The 22,306-nt window shown below is 41.0% G+C and overlaps 2 protein-coding genes across 4 annotated transcripts; both read left to right on the top strand.

Moving 5' to 3' along the window:
- The first annotated feature begins 1,159 nt into the window (after positions 1-1,159).
- On the top strand, positions 1,160-5,839 carry arf3a (ADP-ribosylation factor 3a). 3 transcript variants are annotated; one of them, XM_034145364.1, is made up of 5 exons: positions 1,160-1,203; positions 2,587-2,769; positions 2,847-2,957; positions 3,287-3,411; positions 3,514-5,839. In XM_034145364.1, the coding sequence occupies exons 2-5, from the start codon at positions 2,622-2,624 to the stop codon at positions 3,673-3,675; spliced, it is 546 nt and encodes a 181-aa protein (XP_034001255.1). In that variant the 5' UTR covers positions 1,160-1,203; positions 2,587-2,621; the 3' UTR covers positions 3,676-5,839. The 3 variants fall into 3 exon arrangements, with proteins under 3 accessions (XP_034001255.1, XP_034001256.1, XP_034001257.1); XM_034145365.1 differs by having other exon boundaries at positions 1,184-1,203; positions 2,532-2,769; XM_034145366.1 differs by lacking the exon at positions 1,160-1,203 and adding an exon at positions 1,293-1,311.
- A 2,318-nt stretch (positions 5,840-8,157) lies between these two features.
- Positions 8,158-21,826, top strand: erbb3b (erb-b2 receptor tyrosine kinase 3b). The gene is made up of 28 exons (XM_034145026.1): positions 8,158-8,404; positions 10,193-10,347; positions 10,424-10,610; positions 10,736-10,861; positions 10,968-11,030; positions 11,192-11,310; positions 12,164-12,305; positions 12,401-12,514; positions 12,602-12,719; positions 12,809-12,882; positions 13,385-13,475; positions 14,191-14,393; positions 14,575-14,707; positions 14,806-14,899; positions 15,539-15,696; positions 15,783-15,839; positions 16,449-16,590; positions 16,682-16,801; positions 17,145-17,243; positions 17,379-17,564; positions 17,660-17,815; positions 17,918-17,993; positions 18,101-18,247; positions 18,575-18,672; positions 18,763-18,939; positions 19,050-19,121; positions 19,813-20,098; positions 20,238-21,826. The coding sequence occupies exons 1-28, from the start codon at positions 8,326-8,328 to the stop codon at positions 21,152-21,154; spliced, it is 4,389 nt and encodes a 1,462-aa protein (XP_034000917.1). The 5' UTR covers positions 8,158-8,325; the 3' UTR covers positions 21,155-21,826.
- The last annotated feature ends 480 nt before the right edge of the window (positions 21,827-22,306 follow it).

Genomic DNA, 22,306 nt, shown 5'->3' with positions numbered 1-22,306 from the left:
GAGTTGATAAACACATCTATCACTGGACCGCTGACTGACACACAACAGAGAGGAAGAGGGGGATACATGTTGGAGTCACCTATGGTTTTAGGGCTGGGATCCGGCGTGTCATTTAATCACACTAGGTTTTTTTTTTTCAAGGTAATGAGTTAAACCCACACCTACTGGAGGGAGGTTTCTTCCTGACTTTGACACGCACTGCCACCTGTAAAACCACATCAATGCAATTATGAATGTAACTCAGCACATTTAGGGTAAGAATATTATCCTATATCTTAAGCTAAATAAAGTATTTGAAAACTTTATTGGATCAAATTGAAAAAGCATTGTTACAAAGCTGACATCTGTAATTATGTTATTTATTTATTTAGAAATTCGCACAACCTTAAATATTAAAATGGGGATTAATCCAAAAGCATCGTATATAATAGTCAAACACAGACAGGGAGTATTTTACTGCATGAAATGTACTTTGACTTTTAATACTTCAGGTAATGTTTAAATACTTTTGTAAAGTTTTGAATGCTGCACTTTTTAGTTGTAGTGGAGTATATTCACAGTTGTTATTTGTACATTTATTTCACCACTTCATACATGTTCAGTATCACCTTATGATATATGATACTATGACAAAATTAGTACTCACTGTAAGTAATCTGCTATATTGATTCAGTGTTTTGTTGCTTCCTGTCACCTCATTGACAGAAACAGGCAGGAAGTATCACTTGGCATCCTATTACAGTAAGCCATTTACTTATTCATTAAGATTATTCCTGTTTTAATTATTTAAGCATGTTTGGCTGCAGACTCCGTGTAACATTTCATATTGGTTTTGTTGTTGGCCTGCTGTAACACCACACAAAATACATTTAACATTTAAAACATGCAATGTGTATCTATCATAAAGAATATTGTGTTCAAATTAAAGCTGGACACTATTAAACCTGAAGCTGGTAAAATCTCAAAGCAGGTCGATGCTGATGTTACACAAAAATATTCATGTTTTATAAAGAGACATTTAAATTACTGTTGCCCTCCAGCAATTCCTCCTGGCTTTTAACAAGTCATTGCAAACGTGAGAGGTGATCTTGACATTCAACTATCGCGAGAATACAACACTTCACATCCTCTTATGATCGCGAGACTTTCTTCGAGTCCTCTCCTCTGCATGAATACAGCTGGTAGCCTGCCTGCCGTGGACGGGTAAGTGTGAATGAGATGCATATGGTGAAAATGCTCCAAGATGTATACTAAGTAATAAAGATGACCGCAGCGTTGTTTTGCTGTTTAAACGCCTTGTAACGCTTTACGGTAAAATAACCGCCGCTAATCGACGACATTAGGCCGACTGATGTGCTGCCTTGTCGTGACTGTACGAGGAGGATTACATCAAACAAATTGACCCAGAGAAATTTATTTTTTCAGAACTGAACACGTAATATTGTCGCTATCTAACCTTAGCTCGAATATTTATCGTTTTACGCTTTATGTAGGAAATGTGTCTCATTCAAATTCATCGCCTGCTTGGACTGCAGCATCAGCCTCTTGCGTTATGATGACAGATGTACATGCTGTGCGGCCACTGCAGCTGTAACAGGCTGTGCTAGCAGCTACAGTAAAGCCTATACAATTGATATAAATGAATGGATACTAAACTAGATTATTATCATAAAAATAACGTCTTTATACAGGGCAATAGTGATCCTCTTGCAGCATCACATTTGGCTTTGTGTGCATTTTTGTACTCTTGGTATATCACTAAAGCACATACAAATTGCCACTCAGGTGGAAAATATTAGCCCAAGTTGACAGGTGGCCAGTTAAAGGAGCCATACCAAGACAGCATGGACTAATTCAAGCTTCTGTGTTGTGTGTTTCTTTATTGACATACATCCTTATTGTTGTAAAAAAAACACAATATATATAACTTTCAAGGGAATGTGAAGGAGAATTCCCTAAAATAAACTGGTATTCTCAATGCAGCATAATATAAATGGTTACATCAATGTAATATACATAATTTGTATCCATTAGTAATAAAACAAAGTAAACATTGTAACAGAGTGCATAATACCAAGTTGACAACATTGCATCCCATAATCTCCCATCTGTGACCTAATCAGGAGTTAGTCAGACACATAAGACGCTCACAATGACACACAAACTCATGCACTCACACTCAAACACTCACAAAGCTGTAGGCTGTTTGCATTACATGTTCTCTCAACCTGAGGTTATGTTTTATTTAATGTAATATGAATTGATTGTTACACTGGCATTCATTCAATTGACAGCATTAAAGGTAGTTACTCTGCACCACATGAAAGTTGATCCACATAACAGAGATCCAACATGGCGGTTGCTTTTCCTTGCTAGCTGTAAAAATGTAATGCAACAGCTTTTAAGTTTGATCAGCTGCCTGACGAGGTGTGAAGTTTGCTTTTACTTTTATGAGGTGTTAATGTTGAGAGTTGCTTTTGAAGAGCTACTGTGTCTAACCACATCTTTTACTTTCTATATGTGGTCCACAGGTTTGTTTTATTGCTATATATGGAAAGAGGTCTCTTCCGTTACCTGTGTTTGCAGTTCTGTTGCAGTTGAGGTGAGAGCCGTCAGTCATCATGGGGAATCTCTTTGGTAACCTGTTGAAGAGCCTGATAGGCAAGAAGGAGATGCGGATTCTCATGGTGGGGCTGGACGCTGCTGGAAAAACCACCATCCTTTACAAGCTGAAGCTGGGGGAGATTGTTACCACCATCCCCACAATCGGTGCGTGGGAAAAGATTATTACGGATCCATCTGTCACTGCGCTTATGTAACTCATTTGATTATTGCTTTTCACTCAGGTTTCAATGTAGAGACGGTCGAGTACAAGAACATCAGCTTCACCGTGTGGGATGTGGGTGGCCAGGACAAGATCCGTCCCCTGTGGAGACACTACTTCCAGAACACCCAGGGTGAGCCAGACCAGCAGCCTCTCTGGTGATGCACGAGTCGGCCATGTTGGAGTTAAAAGGGTCCTGTGGCAAATCCTGCATCGCACACTTCCCCCCCAGCAACTCTGGGCATATCTGACTAATGTTTTAGATGAGGTCATTTCAATACAGCCTCCAACTGTTTCAAATTATTATCAGCTTAGTTGTGTTGAAAGCTTTGGCAATAAAAAAAATGGATTAAGCAATATGACGTCAGCATATTGTTAAACCATGGGATGAAAGTGATACTGGCACAGTAGAACTTTTTAATGTATTTAACCCTTAAAGAATACACTTATTTGTCCCTGCAGGTTTGATCTTTGTGGTGGACAGCAATGACCGTGAGCGTGTAAACGAAGCTCGGGAGGAACTGATGAGGATGCTGGCTGAGGACGAGCTGCGGGATGCTGTTCTTCTTGTCTTTGCCAACAAACAGGTATAGCCTCCATCAATTCCCCTCATCTGCATTCAATTCTTTCTGCACATTTATACCGACTCAGACCTCCTGATTGACCCACCTGATGGGATTCCCTTATAGGACCTGCCTAATGCAATGAATGCTGCAGAGATCACAGATAAGCTGGGTCTACACTCCCTACGCCATCGCAACTGGTACATCCAGGCCACCTGCGCCACCAGTGGAGACGGTCTGTACGAGGGCCTGGACTGGCTGGCCAATCAGCTGAAAAACAAAAAGTGAGGTATCAGGTCAGTGGAGTGGGGAAGAGCCTGGGTGCCATTCCCAGGTTAGGGATTAAGTGGATCCATTGAGTTTACATGGAGAGGCTGTGCTGAAAAGCCCCCAGGGGGGTGACTCTCAATGGCTTTCTCCCCCCAAAATACTTGTTTCACTTCTTTTATTATAATCAATTTAAATTGTTTGGATCTGGAGTGAGCATTTTTTTAAGGATAACAAACCAATGGTGTTGACCTAAATGACTTACATGCTGAATACATACATTTGTTATTGTAAAAGCATATACATTCCCCTACTCTGCAGACTCTTTGACCTCCATCACATTTTAACTTTTTCTGAATAATGACGATATAGACTCATAAAGCACCCATCTGATACACTAAACCTATGTAAATTATAAAGAATGTCATAACAGTATAAGTGGAGCTACTACTATTACTACTATCTCAGAATAATATAACGTTGTTTAAAACATCTTACTCAGACAGGCTCTAATAAATGTAAAATTGTCTTTTTGTCCATACTTCTGTTTTGCCACAAACCTATGTGCTTCAGAGCTCATTTTGTGCTGTAAAATAATTATATGCAAATGTGTTTATTCTTTTTATTTATTTTATTCGAAACAACACTTGATGACAAACTGGAAATTCTTAAACTATTTATACTTTTGTTGACATGTATTTATTTATTTATTCTTACATTTGTTTAGATTTTCTAAGTGCATCGTGTGGTTTCTCTCCCTTTATTGCAATATGCATTTACTGCTAAGGCAGCTAGTGAAAAAAGAAGCCCTGGTATCACTGTATGTTACTTCCCAGTCTGCATGGAGATGGAGAAGACCCCAGTACTGGTTTGTGGGCTTGTGAAAGCTGTACAGGCCGCTGCTGTAAATACAGATTTACTTGACGTGCCTGGCTAAATAAGGGTTAAACAATTTGTCTGGCGTCAGCGAGGTGTGATAGCTGAACTGATACAGATGACAGAACAGGCACATCGTACCAGCTCTGTGGCTTAGGGAGAAAAAACACTGCTATTGGCCTGTTGAGAGTGATGCAGCAGAGCATGTGATTGGCAATATCAGACAGCTTACATAGTTTACGAATGTTTATTTGTTAAGTCAGTTTGTGCGAGCAGCTGCAATATATCCGTCAACAGAACTCATGTTGCTTGTCATCCTGATTTATTCATACCTGATTGGCGTGAAATGTTGTGTTTCTAGTGTTTCTGTGTATTATGTTGCACAAAATATCTCTAGATGCATTATCGTTGTACAAAATGTAATGTCTGTTTGAATGGAGTATTCATTTATTTTGAACCAAAAGGCAAGTGTTGATTTTGTGTTGTTTCCTGATTTGCTTTCTAGCTCATACAGTTGTCTTTTGGCGTGTTCTCACAAACCCCATGATTTGAAAAAATATGAGAGAGGATAATCGTAATACTGCATCATAAGGCATGTTAATACTGTACAAGATCTGTAATAAAAGTGAATTATAATAGACTGTTTCCTCAGACTATATTTGTCTTAATTAATGCTGCTGGTTCGGTTGGAACAATGCTGTACTGATAAATGTTATGGATTTAGTGTAAAGTTTACCAAACAAACTTCTAATATGCAAAAGCATGGTTTTCTATGTCAGCGCAACTGTATATAGGTTTATGTAACAAGAAGAGTAAACCATGGTATTTGCGGTCAAATTGAAAGTGTTGTTGATACACATAGATTCGGGGTCAGTGTGTTGGCAGATATGTATAACTGACAGCAGCTTGCGTGTGTGATGTGCATTACGTTCAGTTTGGTGTGAAAATTGTTTTTGTGGCCTTATAATGCCAGTGTTTTTATTTTCTCTTTGATAACCGGTTTGTATGTCAGAATGTTCAACATTTGAGTATCTCACCTATGATCTGCAACACTGATGCACTATACTGTGTTGGCTAAACAACCTTCTTTCAATGACTATTGGTGGATATCCACTAGGAAAATGTAGAAAAACAAAGTGCAGAACATTCCAACTAATAAGGTTTATTTTAAGCTGAACATGGATTATGTAATTGAGTGGAATATTATCAAGAGGAGGAAATAAAAACAACGCGTACTGGTGCAAAAGTGTTGAATGATTTAATGATTTCTGGCACTATGTGGATCAATCAATAAAAATATAAAAACACACTTTTGCTTTGCCTTACTCATTGTTCCCTTGTTGTTAATTGCCTCCTCCGTGAAGACATTATGAGATGGTGCTTATTTAACTATGCTTAGATCTCAGCCTTTTGCCCACTTTGAATAAATTATCCCTTACACATTTGTTTTGATACAAAAAATACTCTAAAATAATTATTTGTGTCTGTTTATCAAAGAAAAACCGGAGAAACATTCTTACAATTAAATCGAAAAACTCGATTGTTGAATGTCCTGGGGGCCACAGTCTTGAAAAGAGCCTGGTAAAGAGGTGGGAGGAACATGTATCTTTATCCTCTTTCTCTTTTGGCCTTTCCTAACTGCTGCCATCAAAAGAAGTTTGGCACAATCAGGTAGTTTCCCTGTGGAATTGCAGCGCTCCACACAGAGTCATTTAGTCTGGGCCAATCCGAGGGCCATGTAGGGGAGACTGCCGCTGTGTCTCCAGGGGTGTGACAGCAGTATGTGGGTCAGAGCTGCTCCCAGGGCCACCAGCCCCCAGGGCCCCCTGCAGGACGGCCACAATAGTAGCCCCAGGGCGGATGCCATAGCTGGGATTCCCACCCGTAACCGGGACGCCTTCACCCAGGGCACAGACACACTGGCAGCAGCCCCACAATCAATTCATCAATCTCTGAAGGGAGTGGTTTCTGCAAAAGGCCACAGCAGTCCCCCCAACAGCCCGCCTTGGAAGGGACAGGGCCACCAAGGCTGACACTGAGGGGGACACTGAGGGGGACACTGAAGGGGACACCATGGTGGCGACGCAAAACTGCCTGACTGCAGAAACCATGGAGGCCTTTATTGAAGCAACTTTTCTTGCCCTGACAATAGAGAATGTGAAAATAATCCCTGAACACTTATCTGTTAATTTCCACTGATATTTTCACTTTATACTTTTTAAGTGAGCAAGAATGGAAGAATCACACAGATGTTATTTAATTGAATGAAGTTGTGAAAATGTTTTCCAACATACTGAGAAATATTTAGCAAAGTGTTGCATCATTACAGAGGCAACTGGACGAGTCTCAGTTGATTTTAATAAAATATGTATTGGTATGGGTCAAATAATATTTATGTAAAACCATCATTGTAGGTGCAAACAGGGCCAGAGAGTCCTCCTCCTGGCCCTGAGGCAGATCTGATATCTGAGCTCTGAATCCTCTGTCTCTGTCTCCCCCTGCTGGACAGAAACAGATTATGGACAGCTTTAAATGTCATTTAATATTACAGGCACAGATAATTACTGTTAATTTAAACCATGCTACAGTAATTATCATCATCATTCTTTTGTATATAGTGGCTTTAAGAACATATCAGATGGATCAAGAGATCAACATTACAATCACATTTTCATTGAAAACAGATAATAATTACAATTGAATATGTTTTGAATTCCCGATACTTCTTAACAAACAGCAACTGTTCTTCTATCTGTCTCTCATACAAAATCTGATTAACAGTACATGTGTCGGAATCAGTTACTGATTATCTATCCATTAGTGAGTCGTCCACTTTTCACTTGCTGCTCCATGTTCAGGAATCTCGTCTGCTTTGAGACCATTTTCTCAAATTAAGCATTTTCTTGTTTAGGGTTCAGAAGTCACTTGACCATCTGACAATGTGGCCCATTGTGACAGGCCGCTCCATACGCATCAAAGAAGTGATTAACCAGTTGACAGAGCTGTGGGGACAATAGTGCTCTTTACAGGGGAAACAGTGCAGCCACTCACTGCACTGGGTGCTACTGGGAGACCCCAACACTGCTTCCACACAGCAGCTGACAACATGAAACCAAAATAACTGCACATAAAGGGACATATAGGGTCCACGTTGTTCACATGGATGCACATGCAAAAGTTTATCACACGCATTTCTTTGCCATATAATAATCTGCATATCATCATTAGTGTATGCACAAATGCAGTCATTTTGGCGTAAGTAAAAGTGCATGAATTGAAGTGTTTTTCAGCTTTATATTTTCCTAATGTGTTCGTTGTGAGGTACATTATTTGTTGAGGGGAACAAAAACAATCTCTTTATAAATATTCTGCTTTAATCTAAGAGGATGTTAGCCGGTTTGATGCTAAATGCAACACTTTATGCAGCAGCTTGTAAAAAAACGACGGACCAACCTCTGATTGGTCAATATATCGGGCTCCTGGCCAATCACATGTGCCTCTAGGGGAGGGGGGGCCGAGCGTCAAAATAAACTGCCACTTGTTCGTTGTTTTCAGTTTTGCAATTGGCGCGATTTATCTGGTCTTATTACTGATGTTTTGTGCGACGTTTTAAAGAAGGAGTTGCATTTCTGCTTCATTTTGATTTAATGATATTGGATTTTTTCAGAGAGGGAGCCCTGAACATTTTATTTTTGTTTACATCCACACTTTCCTACACAACATTGGCTACCTGGAGAACTACTTAAACCTGTGTGATGTGATACAATCTAACTAAATAGGCTCAACATCGACAAGATGATCTCGTGGGGAGTCATACTTGTGTGTGTGTCATTATCATGGAGGCTGGAAACAGCATCATCCCAGACTCATGAAGGTAGGGGGATTTATCATTCCTTGTCAGAAAACGTGTGAAGCCTGTTTTGATCATTCACTTAAAAAAAAGATGTTTTGTTTGTCTTGCTTGAATGGCTACTTGGTTTTGCATTTGGCTGCCTTTAAAGGTCACAGCTTCTTTTATAGTCTGTATTTTATGGAATGGCATAGGACAAAAGATAACTGATAGAGAATAGACTAGAATAGAAAAGGATCAAATAATTAATTGAGAATGTTGTTGAGGGGTCTATATTTTCTAAACCCTCAACTCTGCTTTCCCTTGTCCATCCTCACACAGCACTCACTGTGCTCTCCTGCTCGAGAGCCTTTTTACTGTTATGGGCTCTAATCAAGGCTCTTAAGGCAGCAATATATCACCACTTTATATGCTGCTAGTGATGACTGGCAGCAGTGGACACCAAATAGCCTTCATGGCAATGACCCCAGTTGTAAAAAGCTACTGAAGACAATGGATCCTGATCATGTTCATTTGTGAAATCTTCAGATGATTTTATTTTTCTTCTAAAAGTTAAACACCCTAATTGTTTCCATTGAAAGTGTCAACAGTCTGAATTATAATGAAACTCTCTTAGATAAGCTGTGTCTATTATATTCAGTCCCATGCATTAATGAATAACTATGAAGATATGGGTGTTGCTATACAGTCATCGGTCAATTTGCACTTTTCCATAAATCACACACAAACCAGTTCATAGAGGTAATACATGTTTTAAGTGTTGCTTTACACCTTTGCATATTCTCAACAAAGACAGGAAACGTGTCTTGTGTTGACGAGCAGGTGTCTTATCTCTGCACACAAGGGCCAGTGCCACAGTTTTTGTTGATGAGTACGAGATGGTGTGCATGTCTCCTTCCGTCCACGATATTTCCCTTCCCTCTGCCAGAAAGTCCTACTCACACACGGCCCATTGTCTGTGGGTATGATCTCAGCAAAGCAGACACACTCACACATAAATACGCACATGCACACACACAGAGCCACTGTCACTGCATCACTCTTCAGTCACTGGGACACACAGTCCACATTTATAGCTTTATCACAATGAGGAACTTTGTCTGAGGAAGCCCCTCTGCCTCGACCCTCCATCCACTCCATCAGCCCCAGGCCTGCTTCACGTACCAGGGATTCAGCCTGCCTGTTTCACTGTGCTTCACATCGAACTCTCCAGCCAACACAGCAGCACACACACAATATCAGACTAGACTCACCACGCCCATAAATACAGCAGAAACCGAATAACGCCAAATCTCAAACACTCATCATTGGTTCATCTTTAAAGTACCATACACGTGTTTTTGTATATTTTAGCTCCTTTACCACTCAAAGCAGCAGACTCAACTCTTAAATGTTGATTTAATCAAGCAATGCATCACAGTCTATCTATGTTATTCTTTGTCCAAACCACACACATTTTATTGCAGTGCATCATGTTGCAATGGCCGTGTAACTGTGAGCAAATACACACTTGATGACACACAATGAAAAAAGCTTTAATTGTCTGCTAAATTATATCAAGCATTACAGAGATGAATGGAACTCAGACAGGAAAAATAAATGCGAAAATACAAGGGCATAGTTTGACATTTAATAAGCTGTGATATAAAGTCAATTGGATATGTAGCAAACAGGCTTAACATGCAAAGAGTCCTTAAACATCGTAAAGTAAAAGTGATACACACAGTTCTCTTAGTCTGCCCCTGAACCACCCTTTGAGTGTTCCTTGGTTTTGTCAAACTTAGAGTAATATGTGTGTCTCTTGTATGTCAGTGGTGTGTTCAGGTACGCAGAACGGACTGAGCTCCACAGGTTCTCAGGAGATTCAGTACAATCTGATTAAGGAACGATATGATGGCTGTGAGATCATCATGGGAAACCTGGAGATCACTCAGATTGAGAGTAACTGGGACTTTTCCTACCTCAAGGTAAAAATCCTCTCCTTTCTTTCCCCTGATTGAAATGTAGAAGGTGTTTAAGCGTGCTCTTCTTTTTCCCCTCCAGACAATCCGAGAGGTGACTGGCTACGTCCTTATTGCCATGAACCATTTCCAAGAGATTCCTCTAGGCCAACTTCGGGTCATCAGAGGAAACAGCCTTTACGAGAGACGCTTTGCCCTCTCTGTCTTCTTTAACTATCCCAAGGACGGCTCCAACGGCCTGCGGCAGCTAGGACTCGCTAATCTGACAGGTAAAAGAGGGTTTAGAGATTAAACAGAAGCATGGAGTGTGTAACATGTTCGTTATCTGAAGTGTCTGCTTAACATGTCCTGTCTGCTCTCTCTTTGAGCATCATTTCTCACCATTTCTTCACAGAGATTCTGGAGGGAGGAGTGCAGATTATCAACAACAAATACCTGAGTTATGGCCCCTGGATTTTCTGGCAAGATATCATTAGGGACAACAGTGCTCCTATTGAAATCCAGTTCAATGGAGAGAGAGGTCGGTGTTAGAATAGTCCTATTACACACGTCCCCAAATAATCTCAAATCCCAAATAATAAATTGGTCCCTTTCTTACGTAATGCCTCTCTTTCCCTCTATCTCAGGCCCCTGCCACAAAGCTTGTGGAGATTACTGCTGGGGGCCAAATAAGGACCAGTGTCAGATCTGTGAGTGCCCAATTGTTCTGTGTCCCTCATTCTTTCTCTGCACACACACACACACATGCACGCACGCACGCACGGACGGACGCACGCACGCACGCACGCACACACACACACACACACACATTGCTGACCTCTGTTCAACCCGTCTTTCCTGTGTGTCTCAGTGACTAAGACGGTGTGCGCTCCGCAGTGTAATGGCCGCTGTTTTGGGACGAGCCCCAGGGATTGCTGTCACATAGAGTGTGCAGCGGGATGTAAAGGCCCTCTGGACATGGACTGTTTTGTGAGTACTCCATCTTTGATCACATGAAGAGAAAGGCAGTCTATACTCTGTAGGTCTTTTATTCTTCAGTAAAAAATAAGCTGTAAAGAAGCCTTTTCCCCAAACTCCTTCACTCCTTTTATTTTACTGTTATATTCACACTTGTTGAAAGGACTTTACAATTACAAACTATGGAACGAACGAGTCTGGTTTTTCCATGCATCTACACATTTCCGTTACAGTAATACTGTGTACAATAGTGTAGATTGGAAATCCCCTTGCAGACAATGGCTCACTTTGAACGCTACACCCACTTTATGTTTGTCATCAACGTACAGCTGTGCATGCAAACTGTTTTCAAAACCCTCTTCTTTTGTTTCATCTGATATTTGAGGCAGCTGCTTAAGGAAAAACAAATGGAGATTATAATTTAAAATATATTTCCATATTTGTAACTTCTGGTTTAGTTTATTTGACAACATAACATGTCTACAGCCATGCTAGCAGCTGTGAGTTTGTAGGCCTTTAGCGACATCTGTGCCTTTAGGTAACATGATGTTCTCTGATGTTAAGCTGATAAAGTGTTTGTTTTGTTCATCTACCTTGTTCTTTTGCAATTTGGACGGCAAATACCGCCCTCACCAATCTCTTACAATCTCTTCTCAAATGGGTCTCACATCTCATTCTGTTTGTGTGTGTGTGTGTGTGTGTGTGTGTGTGTGTGTGTGTGTGTGTGTGTGTGTGTGTGTGTGTGTGTGTGTGTGTGTGTGTGTGTGTGTGTGTGTGTGTGTTGTGTGTGTGTGTGTGTGTGTGTGTGTGTGTGTGTGTGTGTGTGTGTGCCTGTGCGTGTGTGTGTGTGTGTGTGCCTGTGTAGGCATGTCGTCATTTCAACGACTCTGGAGCCTGTGTGCCCCAGTGTCCCCAGACTTTGATCTATAACAAGCAGACGTTTCAAATGGAGACCAACCCCAATGCCAAGTATCAGTATGGGTCCATCTGTGTCTCCCAGTGTCCCAGTGAGTGTTTGATACTCAACATGGTGTCTTATATGTTAACCTTCCTGATATTGCAAGCCTGAATCCTAACAGGGTTTTTTTCTTCCTCCTTGTAGCACATTTTGTGGTGGACGACAGCTCCTGTGTGAGCGTTTGTCCTCCAGGTAAGATGGAGGTGGAGCGAGAAGGCCAGAAGCAGTGTGAGCTCTGCAGCGGACTCTGTCCAAAAGGTTGACACTTAATAAATACTTTCTACTTTTTGACTGAGTTTATAGTCAGTCCTGAGAGATAATGACAGTGTTTGGTCCTCCCTACAGTGTGTGAAGGCACTGGCGCTGAACACAGACAGACGGTGGACTCCAGCAACATCGACAGCTTCATTAACTGCACCAAGATCCAGGGCAGCCTTCACTTCCTGGTCACAGGGATTCTTGGGTAATTTGTATTTGTCCTACCTGAAGGATCTTTAAGTGTAGTGATGTACAGGCGGCTTGTTAATTTGACCTTGTTTTTATTCTTCTCAGAGATGACTTTAAAAACATCCCGCCCCTGGATGCCAAACAGTTGGAAGTGTTTCGCACCGTCAGAGAAATAACAGGTTTGTTTATACAGCGAAGATTGATGTTGTTAATAATGGATTACTAGATTCGGATACATGCAGACAAAAATGACCAAGAAAAGGAATTATCTTTCTCAACAATTATTACGATTATTGTGATGGCATATTTACTTCTGAGCCTTATCTTAAAATGGCTATATAATACTTTTCAAAGTACGTTTTAAATGTATATGTCATTATTCCCTGTTGACAATTGTTTAAAAATAAATGTTAGTATAATGTCAATTTTTTATACTGCACAATATTTTAATCACAGTTAAATTCAGTCTGCTTTTTGATAAATACAGTAAACTAAACAAGTTATGGATACAATACGGCAGAATGTGTGTTGTGTTGTTTTCTATGCCTATTGCATTTATCCATCTAATGATCTGGAAGAACATCATTACAGTACATGTAAAATGCTTCTGGTGGACAAAAACAATTATATCAACCTTAATTGACCTTGTATTTGAATGCTTTCACTGTGTTTTATTATCAGATATCCTGAACATCCAGTCGTGGCCCAAAGAACTGAATGACCTGTCCGTTTTCTCGAGTCTCACAACCATTCAAGGGAGGTCGCTCTTCAAGTAAGGCTCATTCACAAGCACTGGTTGTTTATTATTGTGTAAGTTGAAGATGACCAAGCAGAAGTTGGGTAAAGGACAAAAGATTAACCTGATACAACTAATAATCTGTCAACAAGAGCATTTATTTTAACGGAATAAAAGCCACAATGATTTCATGTAACTTAAAATAAATGTTCTTTATGCCTCAGTTTGATTCTTATTCTTGTGTTCTTGCCAAACATGATATCTCTCTGTATTAGACATAAAGTGTGTTGCATAAGCATATGCCATCACTACTCTCACATAACATCTACACCTCCTATCTGCTGTGTGTGTGTGTGTGTGTGTGTGTGTGTGTGTGGTGTGTGTGTGCGTGTGTGTGTGTGTGTGTGTGTGTGTGTGTGTGTGTGTGTGTGTGTGTGTGTGTGTGTGTGTGTGTGTGTGTGTGCGCGCGCGTGTGTGTGTGTGTGTGTGTGTGTGTGTGTGTGTGTGTGTGTGTGTGTGTTGTGTGTGTGTGTGTGTGTGTGTGCGCGCGCGTGTGTGTGTGTGTGTGTGTGTGTGTGTGTGTGTGTGTGTGTGTGTGTGTGTGTGTGTGTGATCCCAATAACTGTAATCAAAAGCTGCAGTGTGACTAATTCTTGAATTTGCTCTACTTCAAATATTTCCCTGGCTGATTTAAATGTTTTATCTCGCTGATTTATTTTTGTCTCTGTCCTTCTCCATCCTCCCACCAAAGGCACTTTTCTCTGATGGTGATGCGCATCCGCACTCTTACCTCACTGGGCCTGCGCTCTCTCCGTGAGATCAGTGACGGCAGTGTGTACATCAGTCAGAATAACAACCTCTGTTTCCACCACACTGTGAACTGGACCAAGCTGTTCAGAGGCCGCAGAGTTCGAATAAACCAACTCAGCAGTAACCGGCCGCTGGCAGAGTGTGGTGAGGAGAGACACTGTAAACCTGCCTATAATACAAATGAACCATCTTATCCTTTGTTATTCTTTGTGCTGAACAAACTTTGATATATACTGTACCAATCTCTTTATTATTATTATACTAAAAAGGCTATACTGTTGTCATAAAAAAATACATTCTCCAAACATCATTGTTTTGTGTGCAGTTGCAGAGGGCCATGTGTGTGACCCGCTGTGTTCAGACTCAGGGTGCTGGGACTCGGGGCCCGACCAGTGTCTCTCCTGTAGGAACTTCAGTCGAGACGGCACGTGTGTGGGCAGCTGTAACTTTAACACTGGGTCAGTAGATATATCTATGTGTTTATATTCTGACTGATTGTGTGTTATGGTAATGAATCTGACTCTGACTTTATATATTTTTTATGTTGTGTCCCCAGAGCTCCAAGGGAATTTGCTGGATCTGATGGCGGGTGTGTCGCCTGTCATCCTGAGTGTAAGCCTCAGAGGGGGAAAGACAGCTGTACTGGACCGGTAATCACTTTGTTTGATTGTAAACTGGGGCCTAGTGCCTTTATATGAATTATTTATACCCACTCATTGTGTTTTTAGGGGGCATTTTTTTTTTTTTTAAAGGTTTAAAAAAAGTTATACCTTTACTAGAGTGCTAGGGTCTAATTTCCACTCGGGATGCAGGGACATGTCACACTCACAAACCCTCAAAATCAAATGTTTCCTTTAATTTCAGTTTGATTTACTGTGTCTCACCACCTCAGAACCCAAACCTTAAATCTTGATGCAGTAACATAAATACCGTCAGAAGATGAGCTATGTTTTGCCAAAAAAATGATGGCCATGAAAACTAATTTGATTTTGAACTACTTTATACTTCTGATGCCCTTGGCACAATGTCCACCCAAATGTAAAATCTGCAACAGATCTTAACAAAATACTGTCAAAACTGTTGATTACTTCCATTAAGACATTTTTTTCATCAATCTCTTCCACCTTTTACCCAATATATAATAAAAAATCATATGCAGTAACATATGGTCTAAATCGTAGTTGGAATCAATCTATAAGTACTGCACAAAAGCAGTATACTTGCAGTATACTTTGGTTCATTTCAGGTTAGAATACTCAATGACTCAATGTCCTGTTTTCCTCTGACAGGGTGCAGACCAGTGTGTGGCGTGTGCCAACCTTCGAGACGGGCCGTACTGCATGTCCTCTTGTCCCACGGGAGTGAACGATGGACAGAGAGGACTGATCTTCAAATACCCAAACAGGGAGGGTCACTGTGAACCATGTCACCACAACTGCACACAGGGGTGAGACTGGACTCAAAATATATGTTTGTATTTTATTGTGTCCATCTGTGTAACAAAATTAAAATCAATGATTTGATCTGTGACAGATGCTCAGGCCCAGGACTGAATGACTGTTTAGAGGCAGTCAGACTGGCAGTCAGCAGGTGAGTGTTTCCCCCTGCTGGTGCATATAAAACACTACACTGCAATGTGATGCATGGACTAATAACTTTACAGACTGCACACCTGAACCTTTAAGTTTAATTTGAGACTTTAATGAGACAAATCATAATGATACTGAATATAAACAAAACTAAAAGTGGAAAATATAAATACAGAAACGGATTAATCCTCCCTACCGTACAGACCAAGGTGAAATTCGATCTGTGAAGTCTTATGCTTCTTTCAATTTGTTCTAGTAGTTGCATGAATCCTAAAGTTCATATCATTTGGGTGCTACCAGTAAGTGAGCTTAGCTATGCCTGCGACCTTTGACCTCGTCATTGAGAAGTTGTTTGTCCTAAAAATCATGCACAAAATGAATGCAAGAACTAAAAAAGTGATGTAAATGAATAACAAGTACACTGGACATTATAGTAAACTACTTAGGATTTGAAAAAATGTACCCTGATAGATGTTATTTGTTTTTCATGCACTCACCACTTCTTACACATTTTTGTTTTTACTACAGTCAGTGAATAATGAATATGAATGTGAAGCCCTGTTTCTGATGTTCCGCTTGTATCCCCACTATGCATCTCTCCCGTCTCCAGTGGTCAGATCACAGGCATAGCTCTAGGCGTCCCGGCTGGTTTGATTTTCTGCCTGGTGTTGTTTTTCCTGGGCGTGCTGTACCACCGAGGCCTGGCCATCCGCCGCAAGAGAGCCATGAGGAGATACCTGGAGAGTGGAGAGGTGAGACCATTCAACCTCATGAGCTGCCCTCACTACATGCATTTGTTACAGAGAGTGAGACAAATGAACCGTTATTTGTATTTTTTGGCAGAGCTTTGAGCCTCTGGGTCCTGGAGAGAAAGGTACCAAGGTTCATGCTCGCATCCTGAGGCCCTCGGAGCTGAAGAAAATCAAAGCCCTTGGCTCAGGAGTTTTTGGCATCGTGCACAAGGTATTCATTATTGTCTTTGTTCCCATTTTATCCAATGATTTAAGTGCCATTACTTTATTACTACTTTAAATGACTTAACACATTAATTGTGCAGCTTTAATGTCCACCAAATATCTCCATTTGAGAGCATTTCGGTTTTTAGATAACATGTTGCTTAGATGATGATAATCAGCTCTGTTTACAATTATTATACTACATATATGTATAGTTATGTAAATAATGTATTTGTGGTGATTTTGTATGCACTACCGGAACCTCATAGATACACAGTTTTAATCTGAAACAGCATCAAGCTTCACAGACTCATTTGAGACTTCTTCTCCACATCTGTTTTGTGTTTTAGGGTTTTTGGACTCCTTGGGGAGAGACAGTGAAGATCCCTGTGGCCATCAAAACCATCCAGGACAGCTCGGGCCGACAGACTTTCAATGAGATTACTGATGTGAGAAGGGAAGCTTATTGAAAGAAGTTATAACTACAGAAATAGCAATACATTTGACATTTCATTCAAAAATACAGATAAAAGATAAGTATCTGTAAAGTAAACTGTGACTTTTCACCTTGCTATGTGTTGTAGCATATGCTGTGCATGGGCAGCCTGGATCATCCCTACATCGTGAGGCTGCTGGGCATCTGTCCGGGTCCCAGTCTGCAGCTGGTGACCCAGCTCAGTGCCCAGGGGTCTTTACTGGAGCACATCAGGCAACACAAGAACAGCCTGGACCCCCAGCGCCTGCTCAACTGGTGTGTGCAGATTGCTAAAGTGAGCTCAGCCAGAATTACAGACTTCACACTTCAACTAAATGTTATATATAAAGATGCCAGATTATATATAGTGTATGTACGTTCGTGTTTCAGGGTATGTACTACCTGGAGGAGCACTGCATGGTCCACAGGAACCTGGCTGCCCGAAACATCCTGCTGAAGAACGACTACCAGGTCCAGATCTCTGACTACAGCGTAGCAGACCTGCTTTATCCCGACGACAAGAAATATGTCTTCACTGACACCAAGGTGGTAATGACTCATTCAGTTCAGCATACACTTTGAATTGTTCAACCCTGTTGATGTACACAAAGCCATCTGTCTGACTTTGCAATGTGTGTCTTAATCCAGACACCCATGAAATGGATGGCACTGGAAAGCATTTTGTTTCGAAGATACACTCATCAAAGTGATGTTTGGAGTTATGGTAAGTGGCTGTGTGTCACTGTGAGTCTGTGTAGTGTTAGACAGTATGTACCAATAAAACAATCTTTTGACAGGGAGCTTTTAAATGTGATCTCTCTTCCCTCACAGGGGTGACAGTTTGGGAGATGATGTCATTTGGGGCGGAGCCGTACACATCTGTGCCGCCTCAGGAGGTGCCGAGTCTGCTGGAGAAGGGCGAACGACTGTCACAGCCACACATCTGCACCATAGACGTCTACATGGTCATGGTGAAATGTGAGTGGGACCAGTTTGCACAAACACACAAAGATATAAATCAAGTTTCCATTCAATTGTATTACCAGGACAGTTCACTGCCAAACATCAATTATCATTGTGAAAAACAATGAATGAACCTGGTTACAAAAAATGAATGAAACATTTGGTAATAGAATAAAATACAAAATTAAGTAAGACATGTGTTAGTAATAATAGTAATCATGTATAAGTATTGATACAATTTCAATGCAAAACAAACATCAACAAACCTACTGATACTATCAGAAAGTACATGTTGTTTTGTACATTACCTTTAATATAACTTAAATTATCTCCTTTCTTTAGGCTGGATGATTGATGAAAACATTCGGCCGACCTTCAAAGAGCTGGCCAGTGACTTTACTCGCATGGCCAGAGACCCCCCCAGATACCTGGTCATTAAGGTGAGGCTGTCACCTGCATTACTTTTACTGCTTAGTCTCACTGGCTGTTTACTAAGACCGTAAACTATTTACTTCCATGTTATTGTATAGTTGGAAGGAGAAGAGGCTGCCTTGGTAGAGAGCCATCGAAGGGAATCTGAGCGAGGGCTTCTGGATGCAGATCTGGAGGACGAAGACGAGGAGGGGCTGGAGGACGGTTTGACGACTCCTCCTCTCCAACACTCTCCATCCTGGAGTTTGTCCCGTTCACGGATTAATTCTTACAGGGTAATGAAATACACCTTAGAATTGTTATTAAGCCTATTTGGGGATTGTTGTTAATACATCAGAGGCAGAGGAAACCAGCACGTAACACTTTTTTTTACATTGAATTGTAGAGTGGTACCTCTCAGGCTGGACCTGTGGGATACCTGCCGATGACGCCCAGCCCTGTGGACAGCATCCGCCAGGTGATGCAGACTCACACACTCACACACTCACACACTCACACACACACTCACACACTCACACACTCACACACTCACACACTCACACACTCACACACTCACACAAACACTGACACTCTGTAATCGCACAGGGGATCGGTGACGGGAAGATTTTCTATTTTTTATTTCACTAAATGTATCTGACAGCTTTAGTTACTCTGACGATAGATTCAGATGAATAATAAAACCTAACAAATTATTATTATCAAGTGTTATTGTGGGTGATTGATCCCTTTGTGAAATTCCAAAGCTACCCGATAGTATAAAAAATAGTAATATTAATCAGAAAAAGGCCATGCAGTAGTTTTACTTTTTGTACTTTGAGTACATTCTTTTGCATGCAACTTAATATATACATTTTGAATACATGATCTTATCTTGTAGAGTAAAGTAAAAGGCCTGGCTTCTTCTCCCACCGCTGCAGGTAATAGATATATTTAGCTCTAACTTTAAACAGCATTTTCTTCAATCAGTATTAGTGCTACACTTTGCTGATAGTCCTAAAAAAATCAATATTACAACCCAGCTCTGCAATAAGGTCATGGCCTCAGGAAGTAAGACTAAATGTATCATTCTGGTCCCACTGGTCTCATTTGAAAATAATACTATTGATTTGTCCTAGCTGCTTCATCAATTATTTGCTTTTCTCTTTCAGCTGTGGCTCCAGAGGTCTCGACTGAGCTCGGTGCGGACGCTGCCGGAGAGGTCAGAGTTCAGAGGGAGAGAGGCAGCGCCGCGAGAGGAGGGGTCACAGAGCGGGAGACTTCACAGGGCCAGGTTTGGCTCCGAGAGGGGAACTCCTCGTATGTCCATCAGACAGAACAGGAAACTCTCAACAGCATCAAGCCCTTCCTCTTATAAGGTGTGGACGGCAGAGGAAGAGGAGGAGGTGGACAACTATGGCTATGTCCTGGCTGCATCACCTGTGACCCCTGAAAGAGGTAAACTATCAGCATGCTAACTTATCATATTATCTGCTTGACTGTATTAAAAGTAAATAAATATTATCAATAGCAATTCATAATCCAGGCTTCTTCCCCCTGACCTTTTTTCTTTGACTTATTCTGTCCTGGCTCACAGTCAGAGTGTCTCATTCTGGGCGAAGAAACTCAAGACTCAAGAATGATCTGTCTCTCGTGGTGGTGAATCCCTCTCTGGAGTATGAAATAATGAGCAAAGAGTCAAGTGCTCATTCTTGCTCAAACAGCAGTGTCTTTTTACCGGAAGAAGCCACTTCTGTTGCTGTTTGTCATAAAACCTCACCTTTACCCTCACCAACCTTCATGAATCCATTACCTGTAGAGAACGCAACACATGTTGAAACTCTGAAACAAGTCTCAGCTTTGACAAGTAAGAAAGTAGATGAGGATTGTGAAGCAGGTGTTGCAGAGGAAAGAGACTCCACGGAGAAACATCCGCTCACGGTTTCCTCTGATAATGGCATCAGAGCTGCGGATAACAACGCAGAGGCAGCCCAAGGAGTAGGCAGGTATGAATACATGGATATCAGGCGATCTGATTCTACGGAGGCACAGGATCCAGCATGGGAGAGACGTGGGAGTCAAACATCTGCAAAGAGTGCCGCAGAGGCATCCGACCAATCAGTGGAGGTGTTGAAAAAAGAGCTTGAGGAGGAAGAGGAAGAGGAAGAGGAGGATCATAACATAAATAAACAACCTGCACTTCAGGGAAATACGAGCAGTATAGTCATGCCCAGGCCAGATGTGCTCACAGCTGGGGGAGAAATGGTGGAGGAGTATGAGGAGATGACCAGATTTGGAGCGCTGCCCAGTGGGTGGGAGCAGGCAGACTACCAGAACCTCCCAGTGAAGGGGAGAAATGTTTCTGAAGAGATGGGCAGTGGCAGGTGTGCGGGGATCGGGGGATACATCAAGGTGTGTGCTGGCATGGGGGAGCCTGGCAGTAACTCTTCATTTGACAACCCGGACTACTGGCACAGCAGACTGTTCATCAAGCCAGATGCTGTACTTACCTAATGACGTGGACTGGGACACATACTGCCGCTTGATGTTCCTTCCTGCCATAAACTTGGGTTATTTTGTAAAGTTTTTCCTGAAGAATTTGAGCATCCAACAAACTTTAAAGCTTCAAGTGATAAAAGAAATACACCTGTGCAACATTTCACAGTTTTATGCAGTATCTAAATGTTTATGAAACCAACTGTGAGGCGGTGCAGAATCACAAAATAAAGGCAAACATGTTGTGTGCTTGAAAGTGTCTGTTGAGACTTTTAAGTTCACCTTAACGCTGTACCTGCGTATTTTTGATTAATGGATTTGTTTATTTTAGTGTGCTTTACCATATGGTGCCCAGCCCATGGACTTACGAGACACTGGACAGCAAATGTATGCCAAATGTGTCATGATGAGTGACTACTCATATCAAACTTTATAACAAATTAGAACATTTTAAACGTTTCAATTTCCTCAACAAAAAGGTATTATGCATGATAGTGTTGTATGTCTTTGTTGCCATGCATTTTCTATAAATATGTTGTGACATTGTTACAAGACTTGTGAAATGTTTAGTAGGCTAGTTTGATGATGAGGACGGATTTCTGTAGAGCAGTCTTTTGTACAATTTGTTATTGCCAATATGTTTTATTATACAAATAAATAAATGCAATAATTTTTCAAACATCAAATAAACTGTGTCATTTCATTGTGTGAGTAGTAAATCAATACAAAAATCGGACATATTTATATTTGTATATAATACATTATATTATATTTACTTTTTTAAATCATTATCATGTATTAAAATTGAATAATTATTTTTACACATGTGCTCTGAATATGTACAGAGGATACAGAGGTATTTGTGATACAGATAACAGCAGAAAATGAGATGGAGGCATGTGAACGCATCAGTTACACACTCGCGCGCGATTTGGTCGGAGGACAATCAAAGATGATCGGTGAAGTGAGAGTTCAGTGCTGCCTTTTTCCGTTTCCGCTTAAACACAGTTATAGGCTAAAGGGTTTACCACAATTTAATGAAGTGTGTAAGCTAGTTTAGAAGGATTTAGCTAGTCCTATGTTGAGAGTTGCACTAATGCAGTCTAGTCTATCACATCAAAAATAAATATATACAATATAAACTGTATCCTAAGAATAATAGGTTATTTG

The sequence above is a fragment of the Trematomus bernacchii genome, unplaced genomic scaffold (assembly GCF_902827165.1).
Source record: "Trematomus bernacchii unplaced genomic scaffold, fTreBer1.1, whole genome shotgun sequence".
NCBI lineage: Eukaryota > Metazoa > Chordata > Actinopteri > Perciformes > Nototheniidae > Trematomus > Trematomus bernacchii.
This window is presented reverse-complemented; position numbering and strand designations above follow the sequence as displayed.